Raw genomic sequence first — 22,748 nt, 5'->3', positions numbered from 1 at the left:
GTCGTCCTCGAAAAAGTTGGAGGGAGGGGGTAAAGGAGGTGTTGTAGGCGAGGGGTTTGGACTTCCAGCAAACGTGCGTGAGCGTGTTAGATAGGAGTGAATGGAGACAAATGGTATTTGGGACCTGACGATCTGTTGGAGTGTGAGCAGGGTAATATTTAGTGAAGGGATTCAGGGAAACCGGTTATTTTATATAACCGGACTTGAGTCCTGGAAATGGGAAGTACAATGCCTGCACTCTAAAGGAGGGGTTTTTGAGTGTTTTGTGAGTGAGGTGAAAGTGTTGAATGATGAAAGTATTTTCATTTTGGGGATTTTCTTTCTCTTTGGGTCACCCTGCTTCGGTGGGAGACGGCCGACTTGTTGAAAAGTTAGGCCCCAGTGAGCTCCAGTTGGTAATAAAAAGGATTCCACTCACCACTTCGGTGTCTTCCATCCATTTTACGCTGAAGACGTCACCCAGGAAGGTGGATCGTTCTTTGTCTTCGTAGCAGGCGTATGAGCTCTGGTCGGGTCCAGCAGCACTCACCGCATACACTATCAGCAAATCAGAAGATGCAGTAATTCAGAGAGAGAGAAAAAAAGTGTTCGAAATATCTAGGGTTTTATCTCCAAAGCATAATTTATCGACGATAGTGAAGTTTTAATAATATCAATGGAACAAATGTTCATTAAGGTGATTAGAATTCAGAACATGTATTAATTTGTTAGAATTACCGAGAATATGTTAGGTAAAAGGATACAAGTGCAACATTATTCACATTAGTTGCATTTATGTTCTTTTACCTAAGATTCTGAACCTATTTTTCAGTGTAGTATTTACTGACAGTATAAGCGGTCACTTAGGGCCCCTGTTACTGAGGATGGGGGCCCCCTAATTGTTAACTATTTGCTTCTTAATCCATCGTATCACCCAAGCCAACAGGCTTGAATGAGCGTGTTAGATAGGAGTGAGTGGAGGTAAGTGGATTTTATGACTTGACGTGCTGTAGTAGTGAGAGTAAGGTAACTTTTTTAATGTTATATGTATGTTATACAAAGTAACATTGATGAAGGGATTCAGGGAAACCGGTTAGCCGGACTTGAGTCCTGGAGGCGGAGAGTACAGTGGCTACACACTCAAAGATGGGGGAGAGGATGCTGCAAATCGGAGGATCACCTGAGCTGTGATGCCAGCAAGCTTATAAGAAAACAGTGACTGAATGATGGAGAAAATGTTTCTTCTTTTACGATGGTAGACGGCCAATGTGTTAAAAAATATAAATAACTTTTTCAACTTTGAAATCAGAGTGCATTTTGTTGAGTTTTTCATCTTCACAAGTGATTGTGGATAAATTAGACACATGTGCAACTCTTGGGTATCTTTATTGTGGAAACGTTTCGCCACACAGTGGCTTCATCAGTCCGTACGTGCGGACTGATGAAGCCACTGTGTGGCGAAACGTTTCCACTATAAAGATACCCGAGAGTTGCACATGTGTCTAATTTATCAACATGTCGGTTCTCTGAACCATTCATCTACAAACAAGTGATTGTCAACAACAACACTCTCTCAGTTGCAAGTGGAAGATGGTGTTGTTGGGGATAGCCAGATTAGGTACATGGATAGGGCATTATGCTTGAAGGATAGGAGTAGGAGGCAGAGAGTTTGCTTTCCTGGGGCTGGGATGAAGGATATTGTTAGCCGTCTGGATGACATCATGAGAGGTAATGGGAGCAATCCTATTATCTGTCTCAGTGCTGAAGGCAACGATGTTGGCAGACGTAGGAGTGAGGACCTGATTAGCAGGTATAGGTCAGCAATAGAGATAATTAGGAGGAAGGGTGGGAAACCTGTCATATGTGGCATTTTGCCAAGGAGAGGAGTTGGAAATAAATGGTAGTCCAGAGCAATTGGTGTCAATTGCTGGCTGGACAAATACTGTAAGGAAAATGCAGTAACATTCATTGACAACTGGGACCTCTTCTATGGCAGAAATGACATGTATGTCAGGGATGGGGTTCACTTATCTAGGTGTGGGGTGGGAGCACTGGCCAACGCAGTGGAGGGAGCTGTTAGGTCTTTAAACTAGGAATAGTTAGTGGTATGGGTTTTTGCGGGAAAACTGTGAAGTCTCAGGGTAGTAATAAGAGTACTAGGAGAACTAGTAATAGGCAAAATGAGGTGGATATTGGAAAGCCAGTGGCACTAATTGACAAGGACAGTAACAGGTTTAGTGGAATAACAGAAAGGAGCAGGAATGGTAAAGAGAAAGGAGGGTCCTTAACTATATATTACACAAATAGTCGCAGTGCTAGGAATAAGATGGACGAGTTGAGACTAGTTGCTAGTGCAGGTAACATAGATGTATTTGCCATTACTGAGACGTGGTTTAATTCAAAAAGTCGGGACATGCCTGCAGAATGTCACATTCAGGGTTTCAAATTGTTCCAAGTAGATAGAAGCATCGGGAAGGGGGGTGGGGTGGCATTGTATGTCCGAGATCGCTTGAACTGTTGCATAAAAACGGGTATTAAGTCTGAAGTAACACATACAGAGTCTGTTTGGATAGAATTTTCAGAGGGGCATGAAAAATTAACTTTAGGTGTGATATACCGTCCCCCAAATTTAGATAGGGACCAGGGGAGACTACTATGGGAGGAAATTGTTAGGGCCACAAGGCACGATAATGTAGTAATTCTAGGAGACTTTAACTTTAGTCATATTGATTGGAATTTCTTGACTGGGAATTTAGAATCATACGACTTCTTAGAAGTAGTTCAGGATTGTTTTTTGAAGCAGATTGTGACAGAACTTACAAGGGGTAATAACCTGCTTGACTTAGTTCTGGCAAACAATGAATCCCTTGTTAATAATTTAGAAGTTTCAGAGGAACTGGGTGCTAGCGACCACAAATCAATTACATTTAGAATTGAATGGAAGTATGATAGTAGGGATAACTCAGTAACAGTCCCAGATTTTCGACTGGGGTAACGAAGAGAGCTATCAATATGACAGTTTTCTTAACACAATACATGCTGCTCAAAGAACATTTATCCCTTATAAAGAAATTATCTCAAATAGAAATGACCCAAAATGGATGAATAATAGGCTGAAATATCTACTAGGGCATAAGAAAGGAATTTATAGGCGTATCAAAAGAGGCGAGGGTCATCTTATGAATCAGTATATTGACATTAAGAGGGACATTAAAAAGGGGATAAGAAAAGCTAAAAGGGACTATGAAATTAAAGTTGCTAGGGATTCTAAAACTAACCCAAAAAGTTTTTTCCAGGTCTATAGAACAAAAGTCAGAGAAAAGATAGGTCCCCTTAAAAATAACTATGGGCATCTTACTGACAAAGAGAATGAAATGTACTCGATTTTAAATAATTATTTTCTCTCGGTTTTTACACAGGAAGACACTAATAATATTCCGGTAATTAATTTTTATAGAGGATCAGAAGAAGATAAATTATGTAACATCACAGTCACTAGTGAGATGGTTGTGAAGCAGATAGACCGACTGAAGCAAAATAAGTCACCGGGTTCTGATGAGGTTTTTTCAAGGGTTCTAAAGGAATGCAAAATGGAAGTCTGTGAACCATTAACTAATATTTTTAATTTATCTCTTCAAACAGGTGTAGTGTCTGATATGTGGAAGATGGCTAACGTAATTCCTATTTTTAAAACAGGGGACAAGTCGTTACCGTCAAATTACCGCCCAATAAGCCTGACCTCAATTGTAGGCAAATTACTAGAGTCAATTATAGCTGAGATTATAAGAAGCCATCTCGATAAGCATAGCTTGATTAAGGCCTAGTATGGGCCAACAGGCCTGTTGCAGTGTTCCTCCTTTCTTATGTTCTTATGTTCTTATGTAATAAAGGGGACATTAATAAGGTCTTGAGGATGTCTCTCCAAGAGAGAACCCGCAGTAAGTGATTTAAATTAGACAAGTTAAGATTTAGAAAGGACATAGGAAAGTATTGGTTTGGAAATAGGGTAGTTGATGAGTGGAACAGTCTACCTAGTTGGGTTATTGAGGCTAGGACTTTGGGTAGTTTCAAATTTAGGTTGGATAAATATATGAGTGAGAGGGGTTGGATTTGAGTGGGATTTGCAAATGAGTGGATAGAGTTATCAGAGCTTATTTCTTGGGTAGCATTGAAAATTGTGTTGGGCAAAAGTTTTGTTAGTGGGATGGATTGTAAAGGACCTGCCTAGTATGGGCCAACAGGCCTGCTGCAGTGATCCTCCTTTCTTATGTTCTTATGTAAACAACCAGTAACGCGTCTGGCTCTAATGTTAGAATTTAATTTCCATTAAAGCAACAGTTGACAACAGCGAGGAGCTCCTTGGAAGACTACTCCAAATATTTTTCCACTTAACCTTGTTAGAGATGTTCTTTAACAAATAAAACAATACCACTGTAATGTATAGTGTTGTGTGTGAGAGTGTATTACCACTGTAATATACGGTGTGTTGTGTGTGAGAGTGTATTACCACTGTAATATACGGTGTGTTGTGTGTGAGAGTGTATTACCTCTGTAATATACGGTGTGTTGTGTGTGAGAGTGTATTACCTCTGTAATATACGGTGTGTTGTGTGTGAGAGTGTATTACCACTGTAATATACGGTGTGTTGTGTGTGAGAGTGTATTACCACTGTAATATACGGTGTGTTGTGTGTGAGAGTGTATTACCACTGTAATATACGGTGTGTTGTGTGTGAGAGTGTATTACCACTGTAATATACGGTGTGTTGTGTGTGAGAGTGTATTACCACTGTAATATACGGTGTGTTGTGTGTGAGAGTGTATTACCACTGTAATATACGGTGTGTTGTGTGTGAGAGTGTATTACCACTGTAATATACGGTGTGTTGTGTGTGAGAGTGTATTACCACTGTAATATACGGTGTGTTGTGTGTGAGAGTGTATTACCACTGTAATATACGGTGTGTTGTGTGTGAGAGTGTATTACCACTGTAATATACGGTGTGTTCTGTGTGAGAGTGTATTACCACTGTAATATACGGTGTGTTGTGAGTGAGAGTGTATTACCACTGTAATATACGGTGTGTTGTGTATGAGAGTGTATTACCACTGTAATATACGGTGTGTTGTGTGTGAGAGTGTATTACCACTGTAATATACGGTGTGTTGTGTGTGAGAGTGTATTACCACTGTAATATACGGTGTGTTGTGTGTGAGAGTGTATTACCACTGTAATATACGGTGTGTTGTGTGTGAGAGTGTATTACCTCTGTAAAATACGGTGTGTTGTGTGTGAGAGTGTATTACCTCTGTAATATACGGTGTGTTGTGTGTGAGAGTGTATTACCTCTGTAATATACGGTGTGTTGTGTGTGAGAGTGTATTACCTCTGTAATATACGGTGTGTTGTGTGTGAGAGTGTATTACCTCTGTAATATACGGTGTGTTGTGTGTGAGAGTGTATTACCACTGTAATATACGGTGTGTTGTGTGTGAGAGTGTATTACCACTGTAATATACGGTGTGTTGTGTGTGAGAGTGTATTACCACTGTAATATACTGTGTGTTGTGTGTGAGAGTGTATTACCACTGTAATATACGGTGTGTTGTGTGTGAGAGTGTATTACCACTGTAATATACGGTGTGTTGTGTGTGAGAGTGTATTACCACTGTAATATACGGTGTGTTGTGTGTGAGAGTGTATTACCTCTGTAATATACGGTGTGTTGTGTGTGAGAGTGTATTACCACTGTAATATACGGTGTGTTGTGTGTGAGAGTGTATTACCACTGTAATATACGGTGTGTTGTGTGTGAGAGTGTATTACCACTGTAATATACGGTGTGTTGTGTGTGAGAGTGTATTACCACTGTAATATACGGTGTGTTGTGTGTGAGAGTGTATTACCACTGTAATATACGGTGTGTTGTGTGTGAGAGTGTATTACCTCTGTAATATACGGTGTGTTGTGTGTGAGAGTGTATTACCTCTGTAATATACGGTGTGTTGTGTGTGAGAGTGTATTACCACTGTAATATACGGTGTGTTGTGTGTGAGAGTGTATTACCACTGTAATATACGGTGTGTTGTGTGTGAGAGTGTATTACCACTGTAATATACGGTGTGTTGTGTGTGTGAGTGTATTACCTCAGTAATATACGGTGTGTTGTGTGTGAGAGTGTATTACCACTGTAATATACGGTGTGTTGTGTGTGAGAGTGTATTATCACTGTAATATACGGTGTGTTGTGTGTGAGAGTGTATTACCACTGTAATATACGGTGTGTTGTGTGTGAGAGTGTATTACCACTGTAATATACGGTGTGTTGTGTGTGAGAGTGTATTACCACTGTAATATACGGTGTGTTGTGTGTGAGAGTGTATTACCACTGTAATATACGGTGTGTTGTGTGTGAGTGTATTACCACTGTAATATACGGTGTGTTGTGTGTGAGAGTGTATTACCACTGTAATATACGGTGTGTTGTGTGTGAGAGTGTATTACCTCTGTAATATACGGTGTGTTGTGTGTGAGAGTGTATTACCACTGTAATATACGGTGTGTTGTGTGTGAGAGTGTATTACCACTGTAATATACGGTGTGTTGTGTGTGTGAGTGTATTACCACTGTAATATACGGTGTGTTGTGTGTGAGAGTGTATTACCTCTGTAATATACGGTGTGTTGTGTGTGAGAGTGTATTACCACTGTAATATACGGTGTGTTGTGTGTGAGAGTGTATTACCACTGTAATATACGGTGTGTTGTGTGTGAGAGTGTATTACCACTGTAATATACGGTGTGTTGTGTGTGAGAGTGTATTACCTCTGTAATATACGGTGTGTTGTGTGTGAGAGTGTATTACCACTGTAATATACGGTGTGTTGTGTGTGAGAGTGTATTACCACTGTAATATACGGTGTGTTGTGTGTGAGAATGTATTACCACTGTAATATACGGTGTGTTGTGTGTGAGAGTGTATTACCACTGTAATATACGGTGTGTTGTGTGTGAGAGTGTATTACCACTGTAATATACGGTGTGTTGTGTGTGAGAGTGTATTACCACTGTAATATACGGTGTGTTGTGTGTGAGAGTGTATTACCACTGTAATATACGGTGTGTTGTGTGTGAGAGTGTATTACCACTGTAATATACGGTGTGTTGTGTGTGAGAGTGTATTACCACTGTAATATACGGTGTGTTGTGTGTGAGAGTGTATTACCACTGTAATATACGGTGTGGTGTGTGTGAGTGTAATACCAATGTAACATACGGTGTGGTGTGTGTGAGTGTAATACCAATGTAACATACGGTGTGGTGTGTGTGAGTGTAATACCAATGTAACATACGGTGTGGTGTGTGTGAGTGTGTATTACCACTGTAATATACGGTGTGTTGTGTGTGAGAGTGTATTACCACTGTAATATACGGTGTGGTGTGTGTGAGAGTGTATTACCACTGTAATATACGGTGTGTTGTGTGTGAGAGTGTATTACCACTGTAATATACGGTGTGTTGTGTGTGAGAGTGTATTACCACTGTAATATACGGTGTGTTGTGTGTGAGAGTGTATTACCACTGTAATATACGGTGTGTTGTGTGTGAGAGTGTATTACCACTGTAATATACGGTGTGTTGTGTGTGAGAGTGTATTACCACTGTAATATACGGTGTGTTGTGTGTGAGTGTATTACCACTGTAATATACGGTGTGGTGTGTGTGAGTGTAATACCAATGTAACATACAGTGTGGTGTGTGTGAGAGTGTATTACCACTGTAATATACGGTGTGTTGTGTGTGAGAGTTTATTACCACTGTAATATACGGTGTGTTGTGTGTGAGAGTGTATTACCACTGTAATATACGGTGTGGTGTGTGTGAGTGTGTATTACCACTGTACTGTATGGTGTGTGGTGTGTGAGTGTGTATTACCACTGTACTGTATGGTGTGTGGTGTGTGAGTGTGTATTACCACTGTACTGTATGGTGTGTGGTGTGTGAGTGTGTATTACCACTGTACTGTATGGTGTGTGGTGTGTGAGTGTGTATTACCACTGTACTGTATGGTGTGGTGTGTGTGAGAGTGTATTACCACTGTACTGTATGGTGTGTTGTGTGTGAGTGTGTATTACCACTGTACTGTATGGTGTGTTGTGTGTGAGTGTGTATTACCACTGTACTGTATGGTGTGTTGTGTGTGAGTGTGTATTACCACTGTACTGTATGGTGTGTTGTGTGTGAGTGTGTATTACCACTGTACTGTATGGTGTCGTTATTAAGTTTCGGGTTAAGTGCAATTCTAGTGCAGTAATCTTTTGTCGTGTATCTTTTAATATATTTCTGTCATTTGTATCGCACTGTTTTAAATAAAATATAAAAAAAAAAATATTTTTCCACTGAGAGCCCCCGGACTTCTAAATCCACCACAGGACTTCAGAGAGTCAGCAACAACTAAGCACTTTACATTATATGCATGTTGCTTAATGTGGCAGACATACTTACACATCTGTTAACCATTAGAAAAAGTATTATAGAGGCAAATTTTGAAATGAGCTGAAATATGATTAGCAGCTCTTAGCTTTTCAATTCTTACTAGAACGTCTTGTCTTAGAAGTTAGTGCTTAGTGCTTAGGCATAAGAGAGTGAGAGAGAGAGAGAGAGAGAGAGAGAGAGAGAGAGAGAGAGAGAGAGAGAGAGACAAATGACTACCACTCACTACTTTGTGACCGTCAATATGGCTTCAGGAAAGGTTACTCTGCTGCTGATCTGTTGTTAAACCTCTCCACTAAGTGGCACCAGTCACTGGATGAATCCAAAGTCAGCTGTGTGGTAGCACTGGACATTGCTGGCGCTTTCGACCGAGTGTAACACCAGGGCCTCTTAGCAAAACTTCAAGCACTGGGAATTGCAGGCTCTACATTGCGTCTCCTCAGTGATTACCTTCATGGTAGATCTCTAAGTGTAGTTCTCAATGGAACGGAATCAGCAAGACATCCTATTGGGGCAAGTGTTCCACAAGGAAGCGTGCTGGGACCATTGTTTTGGAATGTCTACTTCAACGACCTTCTTCATCTCTTCCCAGAATCCCATGCATATGCAGACGACTGTACACTGACATTCATTTATCGAAGAGAAGAAATGCCAGCTGCTCTAAGCTACATCAATCACCAGCTAAGAGCTATATCACCTTGGGGAAATAGATGGAAAATAACATTTGTACCTGAGAAAACGGAAATGATGATGGTCTCTAGGCACCATGATGGTAATGCTGGTGCAGTAGTAAGGATGAATGGGAGGGTGTTGGCACCTGGGGAAGAAGTTGATATCCTTTGGGTGAAATTTGACTCCAAACTGACCATGAAGAACCATGTTGTAAATCTTGCAAACAAGGTAGCCAGGAAGCTTATAGCACTTCGCCGTATCTCGCATTTGTTTGACAGTAGGGGTTGCAAGATTCTGTACAGGGCACAAGTACGCTCACACCTTGAGTATGCTCCACTTTCTTGGTTTGCCTGCCCCCCTCTCATCTGCGACTGCTTGACAGAGTAGAGAACAGAGCAAAACGTCTCATCTCTCGCCTGGACCCATCCTGGATAGATCTGGCATTTCAGCAGACCCTTCAACATAGGAGGGATGTGGGTGGCCTTACTGTTATGTACAAGGCCAATATTGTCAAAGTACCACACTTGGATCCACTTCGAGGACTGCGTGAAACAAGCTTTTATGCCACAAGACGGGCAGAAAGCAGCAACTTCACTCTGGCTCTACCCTTCATAACATCACTCCATCTGAGATCATATATACCCAGGATGACTCGAGTATGGAACACATTCGTTCAACATAATGATGACAACGAGATGAAGTCAGCTGATCAAATGAAAATGCTGGCCCATAGATGGCTCCAACTTCATTCTGTTCCCTACTTGCATGTCTCATAACAATAAAAATGCTTTCAAATGAGCTGATGTAGGTAACAGCTCTTAGCTTGCCAATAAAGTTAGGAATCTTTAACCTGTAAATAGCTTGTCAATAAAGCTAGGGATCCTTAGCCTTGTCAAACCCTGTGTAAAAAAAAAAAAAAAAAGACAGAGATAAATGAGAGAGAGAGAGAGAGAGAGAGAGAGAGAGAAGTATCAACAGCAGAACTCACCTTCTATATCTTCAGGAAGGAGATTCTCAAATAGTGAGCCAGAATTACACGACTCCACATACACGACCATCTGTGAACATAAATAACCGGAATATCTAGTCAGCCTTATGATTCCGCTCCTCGAAGAGAGCATCACAATTCACTCGTGTTCAAAAGACAATGTATGGAACACGGTTGCCAGCCGAAAGACTCCCTCAAACGTATGATGAACGGTGTTCTCTAAAGATGGCTTTCATTGTTACAAGACGTTACACAGAAACAGACAGAGTACGTTCAAGATAAAAACATTGGAAGATCCCTAAGTAGAAGAGGTGGCAGAGAGGAAGGTAACATGTGGGGTGTGTGGTAGCTGGAAGGGACCAGGTGTCATGAGACAGGCTTGGGAAAGACATTGCCTACATATAAATATATTAAGCAAATATATCTAACCAAGCGATACAGGATGCAAAACAACCACGGGGGGAGTAGAATGATAGCGCTAGGCCTTTCGTGTTGCAATCAACACATCACCAGGAGCTTGCAAAACTGCAGAAAAGAGGAGATTGTCCACGCAAACACGTTCCCAGAGGACCGACTTCACTCCAGTGAAGGCTGTCCACTGGGAACGTATTTACGTGGACAATCTCCTCTTTCCTGCAATTTTGCAAGCTCCTGATGATGTGTAGATTGCAACACGAAAGTCTATCATTCTTCTACCCCGTGGTTGTTTTGCATATAAATGTATGTGTACAAGAATATAAACTACGTCACCCTGTTAAAATTGTCTCTGAGGAAGTAGATCTCTCCTCATTCCTTATTGCGCTTAACTTTTCAAAGCTCCATTACATCTCTAGTTTTGTAAATGAAAAATATTGTGGATTGATGCAACTGGTCAGTAATGTAAGCAACAATCACGAGTTTTTCAATACAGGAAAAAAAGGCATCCATCACAAGGGTAAACTAAAGCAAATGCCATCAACGGCATTTGTAATGAACAACTTAAAATTAATGTACAGTTACTCGGTGCTCTATTTCATAGGTGACTATGTAACTTTGCGTTAGTATAAATTTTAGATATTGTAACATTATTAGGTTAATTTGTGTAACTTAGTTATATTTGAAGTTTTATGACTCTAGATAATTTTTTTTATATAGACCAGCTATTCTGCCTGGTAACCGTTCTTTATATTTTTGCGCTGACGGTGGGAGACTTGAATGTTTGAAAAATAAATGAAGTTGTTTACCACGACTTTGATAATTCTGTTTCTTTTTCTTCTAAGATTCCGGAGAGGAAAATCTATTCCTCAAGAACTTATGATTGTTCACGACAGATTTCTTTAATCGTTAAAAGAAGGTCGGGAGGGTGGGGGGAGGGTAGGAAACCTATACTCTGGTTCGTTTTGGGGTGACGAGTGGAGGTCTCTGTAAAAACTTAACGATATAAGCTGTTAATAGTCCCAAAGTGCAGTTTCTATCAGGTCTGAAATCTTCATATTAGAGGTATTAGTGCGATAGTGCGTGGGGTTTGGGTTTGCATGTTGCCAGTGCTGTATTTTCTCAGCGCAGTGGATAGCAGATTTACCTTGTTGAACCTGTTGTCTTGGTACATTTTCAGGAGAGAGTCGACGAGATTAGTGGCAGTGAGGTAGTCGTAAGGGAAGGAGAAGATGCCAGGGGCGCCGTGGTTCACCATGTTGATGAAGACACGGTCGTTAGGACCACTCTTCAGCACTTTACCAGAGCCCACACCCCTCAAGCCCTTAGCGTCACCGCTAAGTACCTTCAGGAAGTTCTCTGGAGTGACGTCCCTGCCAGTGTAGTCCTTGGGGACGCCGTCGTAGACGTTGGGTCCTTCTGGACGGTTGATGATCACACCAGGGGTCGGGTTTCTGGGAAATGAAAGATCATTATAAGTGAATTTTGCAATCACTATCGTTTTTCCTTTCACTAGTCCAAAAATGTGGCTTAATTGTGCTACCAAGTCCCCCCCCTAAAAAAAGAAAAAAAAAAGAAAGGAAGCTTACATCTCTGCTATGACAACAGTATCTAATACCGGGTTTGCATTGCAGTTTCCAACTTCTATAGTTACGATGGAAATAAATGGTATAAAATACCGACACAGCGGAAAAATAAACACAGAAGCAGTGTGATGTGATCCTTTATTGACAACGTTTCGCCCACACAGTGGGTTTTATAAAGTTACAAACAGATCTGTTTGTGACTTGATAAAACCCACTGGGAGAAACGCTGTCAATAAAGGATCACATTCTACTGTTTCTGTGCTTATTTTTCTTAAGTTACATAAAGAACATAAGCTATTTAGATGCTCGCGAACTTCAGACAACTTTGTCATTGCTGTAAGAATTGTTTTCTTTCTTTAGCCATTTAAGATGATCTCGGAGGGACTTATTCAGACTTGTGTTGACTGGCCAATGACTGATGCTGGTTATTTACCAATTGGCATTAATGCACTAAGCTCTGGCACTAGCACAGTAACTAATGGCATCAACACATTAACATCATCTGGCACTCACTGCTTGTTGTTGGCGATGTCGTCGTACATCATAACGATGATGTGGTCGTCAGGAACACCGTGCTGGTGCAGGATCTGGTAGGCATGACACACGTCTGACTGCAGGGGAAGACAGGGACTTAGTATTTTGATCTTTATTCTGAGAGAGAGAGAAAGAGAGAGAGAGAGAGAGAGAGAGAGAGAGAGAGAGAGAGAGAGAGAGAGAGAGAGAGAGAGAGAGAGAGAGAGAGAGAGAGAGAGAGAGAGAGAGAGAGAGAGAGAGGCACCATGATGGTAATGCTGGTGCAGTAGTAAGGATGAATGGGAGGGTGTTGGCACCTGGAGAAGTTGATATCCTTGGGGTGAAATTTGACTCCAAACTAACCATGAAGAACCATGTTGTAAATCTTGCAAACAAGGCAGCCAGGAAGCTTATAGCACTTCGCCGTATCTCGCATCTGCTTGACAGTAGGGGTTGCAAGATCCTGTACGAGGCACAAGTACGCTCACACCTTGAGTATGCTCCACTTTCTTGGTTTGCCTGACCCCCTCTCATCTGCGACTGCTTGACAGAGTAGAGAACAGAGCAAGACGTCTCATCTCTCGCCTGGACCCATCTTGGATAGATCTGTCATTTCAGCAGACCCTTCAACATAGGAGGGATGTGGGTGGCCTTACTGTTATGTACAAGGCCAATATTGTCAAAATACCACACTTGGATCCACTTCGAGGACAGCATGAAACAAGCTTTTATGCCACAAGACGGGAAGAAAGCAGCAACTTCACTCTGGCTGTACCCTTCTCCAGAACATCACTCCATCTGAGATCATACATACCCAGGATGACTCGAGTATGGAACACATTCGTACAACATAATGATGTCAACGAGATAAAGTCAGTTGATCAAATGAAAATGCTGGCCCACAGATGGCTCCAACTTCATCCTGTTCCCTACTTGTATGTCTCATAACAATAAAAATGCTTTCAAATGAGCTGATGTGGGTAACAGCTCTTAGCTTGCCAATAAAGTTAGGAATCCTTAACCTGTAAATAGCTTGTCAATAAAGCTAGGGATCCTTAAGCTTGTCAAACCCTGTGTAAAAAAAAAAAAATAAGAGAGAAGGAACCACTGAAGATCCTGTTCGCCTATTCTAATAATATCTTTATTTCTACAAGTACATGTACAAGGTATACAGTCCTAGCTAACATCAATAATATACTACTATATAGAAAACCGCTTGTTATGCAGAGCATTTCGGGCAAATTAGATCAGTTTTGTCCCAGGATGCGACCCACACCAGTCGACTAACACCCAGGTACCCATTTTACTAATGGGGAACATAGACAACTGGTATAAGGAGACACACCAATTGTTTCCACCCTAGCCTTGAATCGAACCCGGACACATCGCCGTGTGAAGCGAGAGCCATAGCCACCAGGCCACGGGACATAGACAACCGGTATAAGGAGACACCCATAATGTTTTCACCCTAGCTGGGAATCGAACCCGGACACATCGCCGTGTGAAGCGAGAGCCATAGCCACCAGGCCATGGGACATAGACAACCGGTATAAGGAGACACCCATAATGCTTCCACCCTAGCTGGGAATCGAACCCGGACACATCGCCGTGTGAAGCGAGAGCCACAGCCACCAGGCCACGGGACACCATGTAAGCAGCACAAACATGGAGCCTATGCTTCGCTAGTCATATAAATATACTGGGAGATGGTTAAAATTTACCCATCAGACTGGTGCCAAAGTTAATTAACCGGCAGTTTAGCCTACAGAAATTAATGCTCAAGGAATGAACCAATGAACTCTGCCAAGGAAGCTGAGACTGTCCTAACCAGCTATGGTAAGTAAGTAAGTAAGTAAGTAAGTTTATTCAGGTATACACAAATACAGTTACATAGATTATCATACATAGCAGCATATGTGTAGAGAACCTGGGATAACCCAAAAAAGTCAGAGTGACTTATTTCCATTTCATTTCCTTGGTCACAAGGAAGAACGGACAGACCGAGCAAGTATATCACACACATACAAAATATTTAGAAGTATAAACAGGTGGAGGATAAGAATGGAGGATAGAGTTTCTGACAGTTTCAAGAAATATAACACAGAATCCAAATGAGCTACAAAATCCAGGTAAAATGGAGAGTGTACAAGCTGGGGGCGGAAAGGAAAGAGAGAGAGAGAAAAAAAATCTAGTCAAAGGGAGACGATCAGTGGTTTCCAGGGGAGATTAAAATCAAATTTCGTGGCTCATATTATCCTATTTTCATGAGCTATATTATGTTTACCTCAATTTTCTTTTTTCGTCCTTAAAATAATGTTATTATTACCACCTATGAAGGAGCATATTGACTCGTCTGGGTCACTAACAAATTGGACAACCAAACTAAAATTAAAATAAAATCTCATCAAGCAAATTTTTAAGCAATACCCTTTATCCATTTCGATATTTTTTTTTATATCTCAGGGTGCCAGTTGTACTATGAAGCTGGAATTCAAAAAAATCACTACATTTTTGTAACGCTGTGATCTGCTATGTGCCATTTCACATAAGATTATTATGTGTGAGAGTTTGAGTTAGTTCGGTCTATTGATTTTCGCTTCCCCTGAATTTATAATAATTTAGACACTCTGTAAACTGAATTTCGTTCCGCAACTCTAGGAGAATCTTCAGCCAATCATCGCCGAGTGGCACTCGGCGATGATTGGCTGTGCACATACGATGATTGGTATGTGCACATATGATGATTGGTATGTGCACATACGATGATTGACATGTGCACATACGATGATTGGCATGTGCACATACGATGATTGGCATGTGCACATACGATGATTGGCATGTGCACATACGATGAGTGGCATGTGCACATACGATGATTGGCATGTGCACATACGATGATTGACATGTGCACATACGATGATTGGCATGTGCACATACGATGATTGACATGTGCACATACGATGATTGGCATGTGCACATACGATGATTGGCATGTGCACATACGATGATTGGCATGTGCACATACGATGATTGGCATGTGCACATACGATGATTGGCATGTGCACATACGATGGCTGGCATGTGCACATACGATGGCTGGCATGTGCACATGCGATGACTGACATGTGCACATGCGATGAGTGGCATGTGCACATACGATGGCTGGCATGTGCACATACAGTGATTGACATGTGCACATACGATGATTGGCATGTGCACATACGATGGCTGGCATGTGCACATACAGTGATTGACATGTGCACATACGATGAGTGGCATGTGCACATACGATGATTGGCATGTGCACATACGATGATTGACATGTGCACATACGATGACTGGCATGTGCACATACGATGATTGACATGTGCACATACGATGACTGGCATGTGCACATACGATGATTGGCATGTGCACATACGATGATTGGCATGTGCACATACGATGATTGGCATGTGCATATACGATGATTGGCATGTGCACATACGATGATTGGCATGTGCACATACGATGATTGGCATGTGCACATACGATGAGTGGCATGTGCACATACGATGATTGGCATGTGCACATACGATGATTGGCATGTGCACATACGATGATTGGCATGTGCACATGCGATGACTGACATGTGCACATGCGATGAGTGGCATGTGCACATACGATGATTGGCATGTGCACATACGATGATTGGCATGTGCACATGCGATGACTGACATGTGCACATACGATGATTGGCATGTGCACATGCGATGACTGACATGTGCACATGCGATGAGTGGCATGTGCACATACGATGATTGGCATGTGCACATACGATGATTGGCATGTGCGCATGCGATGACTGACATGTGCACATACGATGAGTGGCATGTGCACATACGATGATTGGCATGTGCACATGCGATGACTGACATGTGCACATACGATGAGTGGCATGTGCACATACGATGATTGGCATGTGCACATACGATGATTGGCATGTGCACATGCGATGACTGACATGTGCACATACGATGAGTGGCATGTGCACATACGATGATTGGCATGTGCACATGCGATGACTGACATGTGCACATACGATGAGTGGCATGTGCACATACGATGATTGGCATGTGCACATACGATGATTGGCATGTGCACATACGATGACTGACATGTGCACATACGATGAGTGGCATGTGCACATACGATGATTGGCATGTGCACATGCGATGACTGACATGTGCACATACGATGAGTGGCATGTGCACATACGATGATTGGCATGTGCACATACGATGATTGGCATGTGCACATACGATGACTGACATGTGCACATACGATGAGTGGCATGTGCACATACGATGAGTGGCATGTGCACATACGATGAGTGGCATGTGCACATACGATGAGTGGCATGTGCACATACGATGAGTGGCATGTGCACATGCGATGACTGACATGTGCACATACGATGATCGGCATGTGCACATACGATGAGTGGCATGTGCACATACGATGACTGACATGTGCACATACGATGATTGGCATGTGCACATACGATGAGTGGCATGTGCACATACGATGATTGGCATGTGCACATACGATGAGTGGCATGTGCACATACGATGAGTGGCATGTGCACATACGATGAGTGGCATGTGCACATGCGATGACTGACATGTGCACATACGATGATTGGCATGTGCACATACGATGAGTGGCATGTGCACATACGATGACTGACATGTGCACATACGATGAGTGGCATGTGCACATACGATGAGTGGCATGTGCACATACGCACTCTCACGTATGTGTACAAGAATATATAGGCGTACGTTTATATGCACATGTATAAATACGTGCATACGTGAGCATACATACGTGCAATTATATATTCCCACGCATACACTCATACATCACCCAACCATCACACATACATCACTTAGACATTTATAAATACAAGCAGATTCGCAAGCATACATACACACATGTATACATTAGCACACATACACGCATCCGTAAACACAAACATGAATTCACCAACATACATAAAGGTAACGTATTCCCTTAAACACGGGGATTAAACTAAACTCTCCGAGACTGTACACGGAGAGACATACACCTCTCCGTGTATATGTTCGTGTGTCTCAAGTTTTCTCTTTGCAAGAATGAGAATAAAATGGTAGAACAAATAGGGCCTTTCCCAGAAAGAATATAATAATACTACTACTAATAAATAATAATAATAATAATAATTAATAATAATAATAATAACAATAATAATAATAATAATAATAATGATGATGATGATGATGATGATGATGATGATGATGATGATGATGATGATGATGATAATAATAATAAAAATAATAATAATAATAATAATAATAATAATAATAATAATAATAATAATAATAATAATAATGTAGGTTGATACTGACCTGGTGACGATAGTTGTACCAGCCTCTGGAGCCAGCCACTAGCACTGCCCAAATATTCCCTTGTTTGTCCCCCTGCGCTTGCTTCGGCTGCTGACTCTGCATCTGCTGCGGTTGCAGCTGCGGTTGCGGCTGCGGCTGCGGCTGCGGCTGCTGGCTCTGCATCTGCTGCTGTTGCGGCTTATATAACTGCCTCTGTTGCGGTTGCGTCTGATACGACTGCTGTTGCTTGTACTGCGGTTGATCCGGCTGCTGCATCCGCTGCTTCAGGAACGGCTGCGGCTGATACAGCCACTGCTGGTACATCAGCTGCTGCGGCTGATACATCAGCAGCTGATTTGGCTGTTGCTGCTGATTCAGGAAGTTCCTCAGAAATTCCCTGTTGTCATGGATGACTTCTGTTACTACTGCCGCCAACAGAGCGGAAACCACCAGTGTGTACCTCATGGTCTCTCCTGAGAGATATGAAAGAAAAAGGAAGCTTCTGAGAGATATGGAAGAAAGGAAAAAGTTCTGAGAGCTGTGGAAGAGAGGACACAGCTCAGAGAGCTGTGGAAGAGAGGACACAGCTCAGAGAGCTGTGGAAGAGAGAACACAGCTCAGAGAGCTGTGGAAGAGAGGACACAGCTCAGAGAGCTGTGGAAGAGAGAACACAGCTCAGAGAGCTGTGGAAGAGAGGACACAGCTCAGAGAGCTGTGGAAGAGAGGACACAGCTCAGAGAGCTGTGGAAGAGAGAACACAGCTCAGAGAGCTGTGGAAGAGAGGACACAGCTCAGAGAGCTGTGGAAGAGAGGACACAGCTCAGAGAGCTGTGGAAGAGAGAACACAGCTCAGAGAGCTGTGGAAGAGAGGACACAGCTCAGAGAGCTGTGGAAGAGAGGACACAGCTCAGAGAGCTGTGGAAGAGAGGACACAGCTCAGAGAGCTGTGGAAGAGAGAACACAGCTCAGAGAGCTGTGGAAGAGAGGACACAGCTCAGAGAGCTGTGGAAGAGAGGACACAGCTCAGAGAGCTGTGGAAGAGAGGACACAGCTCAGAGAGCTGTGGAAGAGAGAACACAGCTCAGAGAGCTGTGGAAGAGAGAACACAGCTCAGAGAGCTGTGGAAGAGAGGACACAGCTCAGAGAGCTGTGGAAGAGAGGACACAGCTCAGAGAGCTGTGGAAGAGAGGACACAGCTCAGAGAGCTGTGAAAGAGAGGACACAGCTCAGAGAGCTGTGGAAGAGAGGACACAGCTCAGAGAGCTGTGGAAGAGAGGACACAGCTCAGAGAGCTGTGAAAGAGAGGACACAGCTCAGAGAGCTGTGGAAGAGAGGACACAGCTCAGAGAGCTGTGGAAGAGAGGACACAGCTCAGAGAGCTGTGGAAGAGAGGACACAGCTCAGAGAGCTGTGGAAGAGAGGAAGTCAGGTATTGCGTTAATTAAAGTGTGTGGTAAAACAACAGTAAGTGTGTTACAATGTGTCAGGGGCGAGTGTGAGGGCAAATGTAAGCAAGAAAAACTGAGAAAACCGATAAGGGGGATAGAGAAGAGACAGGAGTAGAAGTGAGAGAAAATGAGTAAAGATAAAAGAGGTAGAAGAGGTATGAAAGGAGTTGGATAATAAATTAATTAGTAGGGGATATATAAAATAAATATAAGTGGGATAAAATAAGTAGTTGAGCGATAAAGGGAGTAGGGAAGAGATAAAAGGAGTAGATGAGAGATAAAAGGAGTAGAGGAGAGATAAAGGAAATAGGAGAGGAATAAATGGGGTAGATGAGAAATATGAAAGGGGGGCAGAAGAGAAATAACAGATCAAACATTTATTTAAGAAGTATTTAGTTGTTGTATCAAATAGAATTAGATATGTTAGGTAAGACACATATGCAACAGTTAGACAACTTTATTCCGAAACGTTTCGCCTACACAGTAGGCTTCTTCAGTCGAATACAGAAAGTAGGCAGGAACAGTAGAGATGTGAAGACGATGTAATCAGATCTCTACTGTTCCTGCCTACTTTCTGTATTCGACTGAAGAAGCCTACTGTGTAGGCGAAACGTTTCGGAATAAAGTTGTCTAACTGTTGCATATGTGTCTTACCTAACAACCTGTCGGTATTGTATACCATTGTGATGTTCAGAATTAGATATAAATCAAGTTGCTTGAGGAGGAAACATGATTGTTACTGTTGTAACAGTAATCTGTTCTGGTTGTGTGGCCAGAATACACAATAAAAACAGTTCCGCATTGACAGGATATGAACGGTTCCATACTGACAGTAAATAATCTGTTCCACATTGTCAGAATAAAAACCGTTCCACATTGACAGGATATGAACTGTTCCACACTGACAGGATATGAATTGTTCCACACTGACAGGATATAAACTATTTCACACTGACACTATATAAACCCTTCTACACTGACAGGATACAATCTCGTCCATACTACACAAATAACCCGTACATAGGAGAGAGGGGCTTACGACGACGTTTCGGTCCGACTTGAACCATTTACAAAGTCACACTGACAGGATATCAACTCTTCCACACTGACATTATATAAACCTATCTACACTGGCAGAATATAAATTCCTCCACAGTGACAGTCATAACAAGCAAGTGTGTCAAGTAATAACATTTACCAGAAACAAATTAACTGTTGCAGTGAAAAAGATAATTTTTTTAATATTATAATCACAGGGGAGACAAAAATCATGGTAGGTTAAACAAGGCGAGCCAAAGCATTGTAGAATAGGTCCATTTCCTTGAATCAAGAGCCCATGACCTTCATCAAGGCACTTTCCTTCATGGGAAACAGTATACAAAGAAGGAAGACATTACGGAACTCATCACTGTATTTTCTTGAAAGACGTAAAATTGATCGTAGTTTTGCTATATCGATCCCGAATTTAGAAGGTGAAAGAGGGAGAATTATTATTAATAATAAAGCACTAACCGACAAGGGTCATGTAACGCTGTGGGACAGAAAATAGTGCCGGGGCTATAAACAGCTAGGTGGAGAGGGAATCAGAGGTGAGGGGAGATATGGGCTGGGAGGGACGCTAGGGGCTATGCGTCAAAGTTTGTATAGTAAAGCAGATGCTGACAGAAAGTCAATAAGTGATCGGAAGTTAAAGGCAGGTCCGTCTTCAAGAAAGGAAGATAAGGCAAGAGCGGTAGGGCGGCGGCGTCGGAAGTAAATTCTTCCATCAGGAGAATTAATGTTCTCTAAGGCACTGTTCCAGATTTCATGCGTCTCTCCCACGTACATTTGGTCACAGCTATCACACGCGATCGCCCGCCGTCCTCCACTGATACCGAATTATTGAGTTCTATAAAGTTTTCCACCAATGTCCATAAACCTAAATAAATATTAGATATTATTACCACGAATCACCGGTTAGAAGATACTGAGATCAAAAAAAAAAAAAAAAAAAAAAGCTACGTAAAAGGAATCATCACCGTAGCCGTTCCCTGAGCCCACTAAATCTATATCACAAAATTGATAATCCTTGTTGATGGGAACAGCATCCTAGTTACCACAACTGACAAAGACAGCAGAGTGGCAATATTCAGTAGTTCCAATTGCACCTCTAGACCTCATAACCTCCCTGGCGAACATAATACTTTTGAAATGTTATAAGACTGTCAGCTACAAGAGGTAACTGAAGGTTTGCTTCAATAAGGTCGACGCCTCTTCTGTGAGACTGATCAGGGCAGGACCCGACTATACCTTCTTCCTGGTAATCCATAACCTGTTATGTTACATGGGATTCCAACTCAGGTATTGGTACATATTAGTAGCACTCCAAACAGGCTCGTGGATCTACTTGCTAAGCACATTTTTAAATTACTTGGTACCATAAGTTAAGCCTACCTAAAACACTCTGGAGAACTTATCTCATGTATGAGGGGCATCAACGACAAAAACAGAAATATTGCCAGTTTTGACATCATCTCCTATTTTTTTTATTAATGATCCCACCACACAGGTCAGCAGCAGAGTTAGAAACAGCCACATGTATGAAACTCAAATAACTTTCGTAAATTCAGCTGTCATCAAATTAATGGCAGTAACTAGGAAAATTTAAAGCAATCCGAAAACCAGACAAAATAAGGATCCATACAACAAAGCATTGTAAAAAAAAAAAAACAGTAAACAATCGATTACTGTACCTCTTACAAGCTAAGATTAGCGAGTAAATATCACCGGGAGGGACCAATAAGTCCACCTTGTAGGGCACTCACAGCAGGCATGTGATTATCACTTTGGCAGCATATAAATACTAGCGTGGCCTTGATCACCCTTCTATTTAGTTGCTGTTCATCGCCGGATATTCAATCCTCAATGGTATCATTGCTGCAAAAGACGATCAAGGCTCACGTAGGATTATACTCTCCTTGATCCTCTAGCTATGTTTTTGTTGCTTAGAACTAGGGTAGGACCACTGACAGGCTGAGCATGAGAGCTATAAATTCTTGCTTTACTGCACGTATGGAATTTATTCCTAATGTACATTGCTACTGACCAAAAAATTCTTGGTGTTGTCTACAAATGTTACACCACGTTAATAAATGCTAGCGCACGTCGAACTGTACTTACACACATGCACACATACACACACACACACACACACACACACACACACACACACACACACACACACACACACACACACACACACACACAC

The 22,748-nt window shown here is 41.9% G+C and overlaps 1 protein-coding gene across 2 annotated transcripts in view; it reads right to left on the bottom strand.

The window, feature by feature from the left end:
- Positions 1-22,391, bottom strand: part of LOC128684055 (legumain) — a 38,565-nt gene extending 16,174 nt beyond the window's left edge. The window contains exons 1-6 of one of the 2 annotated variants that reach the window (XM_070091364.1): positions 22,234-22,391; positions 18,075-18,526; positions 12,646-12,743; positions 11,694-12,000; positions 10,133-10,202; positions 419-537 (exon numbers count right to left, since the gene is read on the bottom strand). In XM_070091364.1, coding sequence (XP_069947465.1) covers positions 419-537; positions 10,133-10,202; positions 11,694-12,000; positions 12,646-12,743; positions 18,075-18,518 — 1,038 coding nt within the window. In that variant the 5' untranslated portion in view covers positions 18,519-18,526; positions 22,234-22,391. Of the gene's footprint in view, positions 1-418; positions 538-10,132; positions 10,203-11,693; positions 12,001-12,645; positions 12,744-18,074; positions 18,527-20,521; positions 20,625-22,233 lie in introns of those variants that run through there. The other variant, XM_070091365.1, reaches the window with a different exon arrangement.
- Between the last annotated feature and the right edge of the window lie 357 nt (positions 22,392-22,748).

The sequence above is a fragment of the Cherax quadricarinatus genome, chromosome 3, assembly GCF_038502225.1.
Source record: "Cherax quadricarinatus isolate ZL_2023a chromosome 3, ASM3850222v1, whole genome shotgun sequence".
In the NCBI taxonomy this organism is placed as follows: domain Eukaryota; kingdom Metazoa; phylum Arthropoda; class Malacostraca; order Decapoda; family Parastacidae; genus Cherax; species Cherax quadricarinatus.
This window is presented reverse-complemented; position numbering and strand designations above follow the sequence as displayed.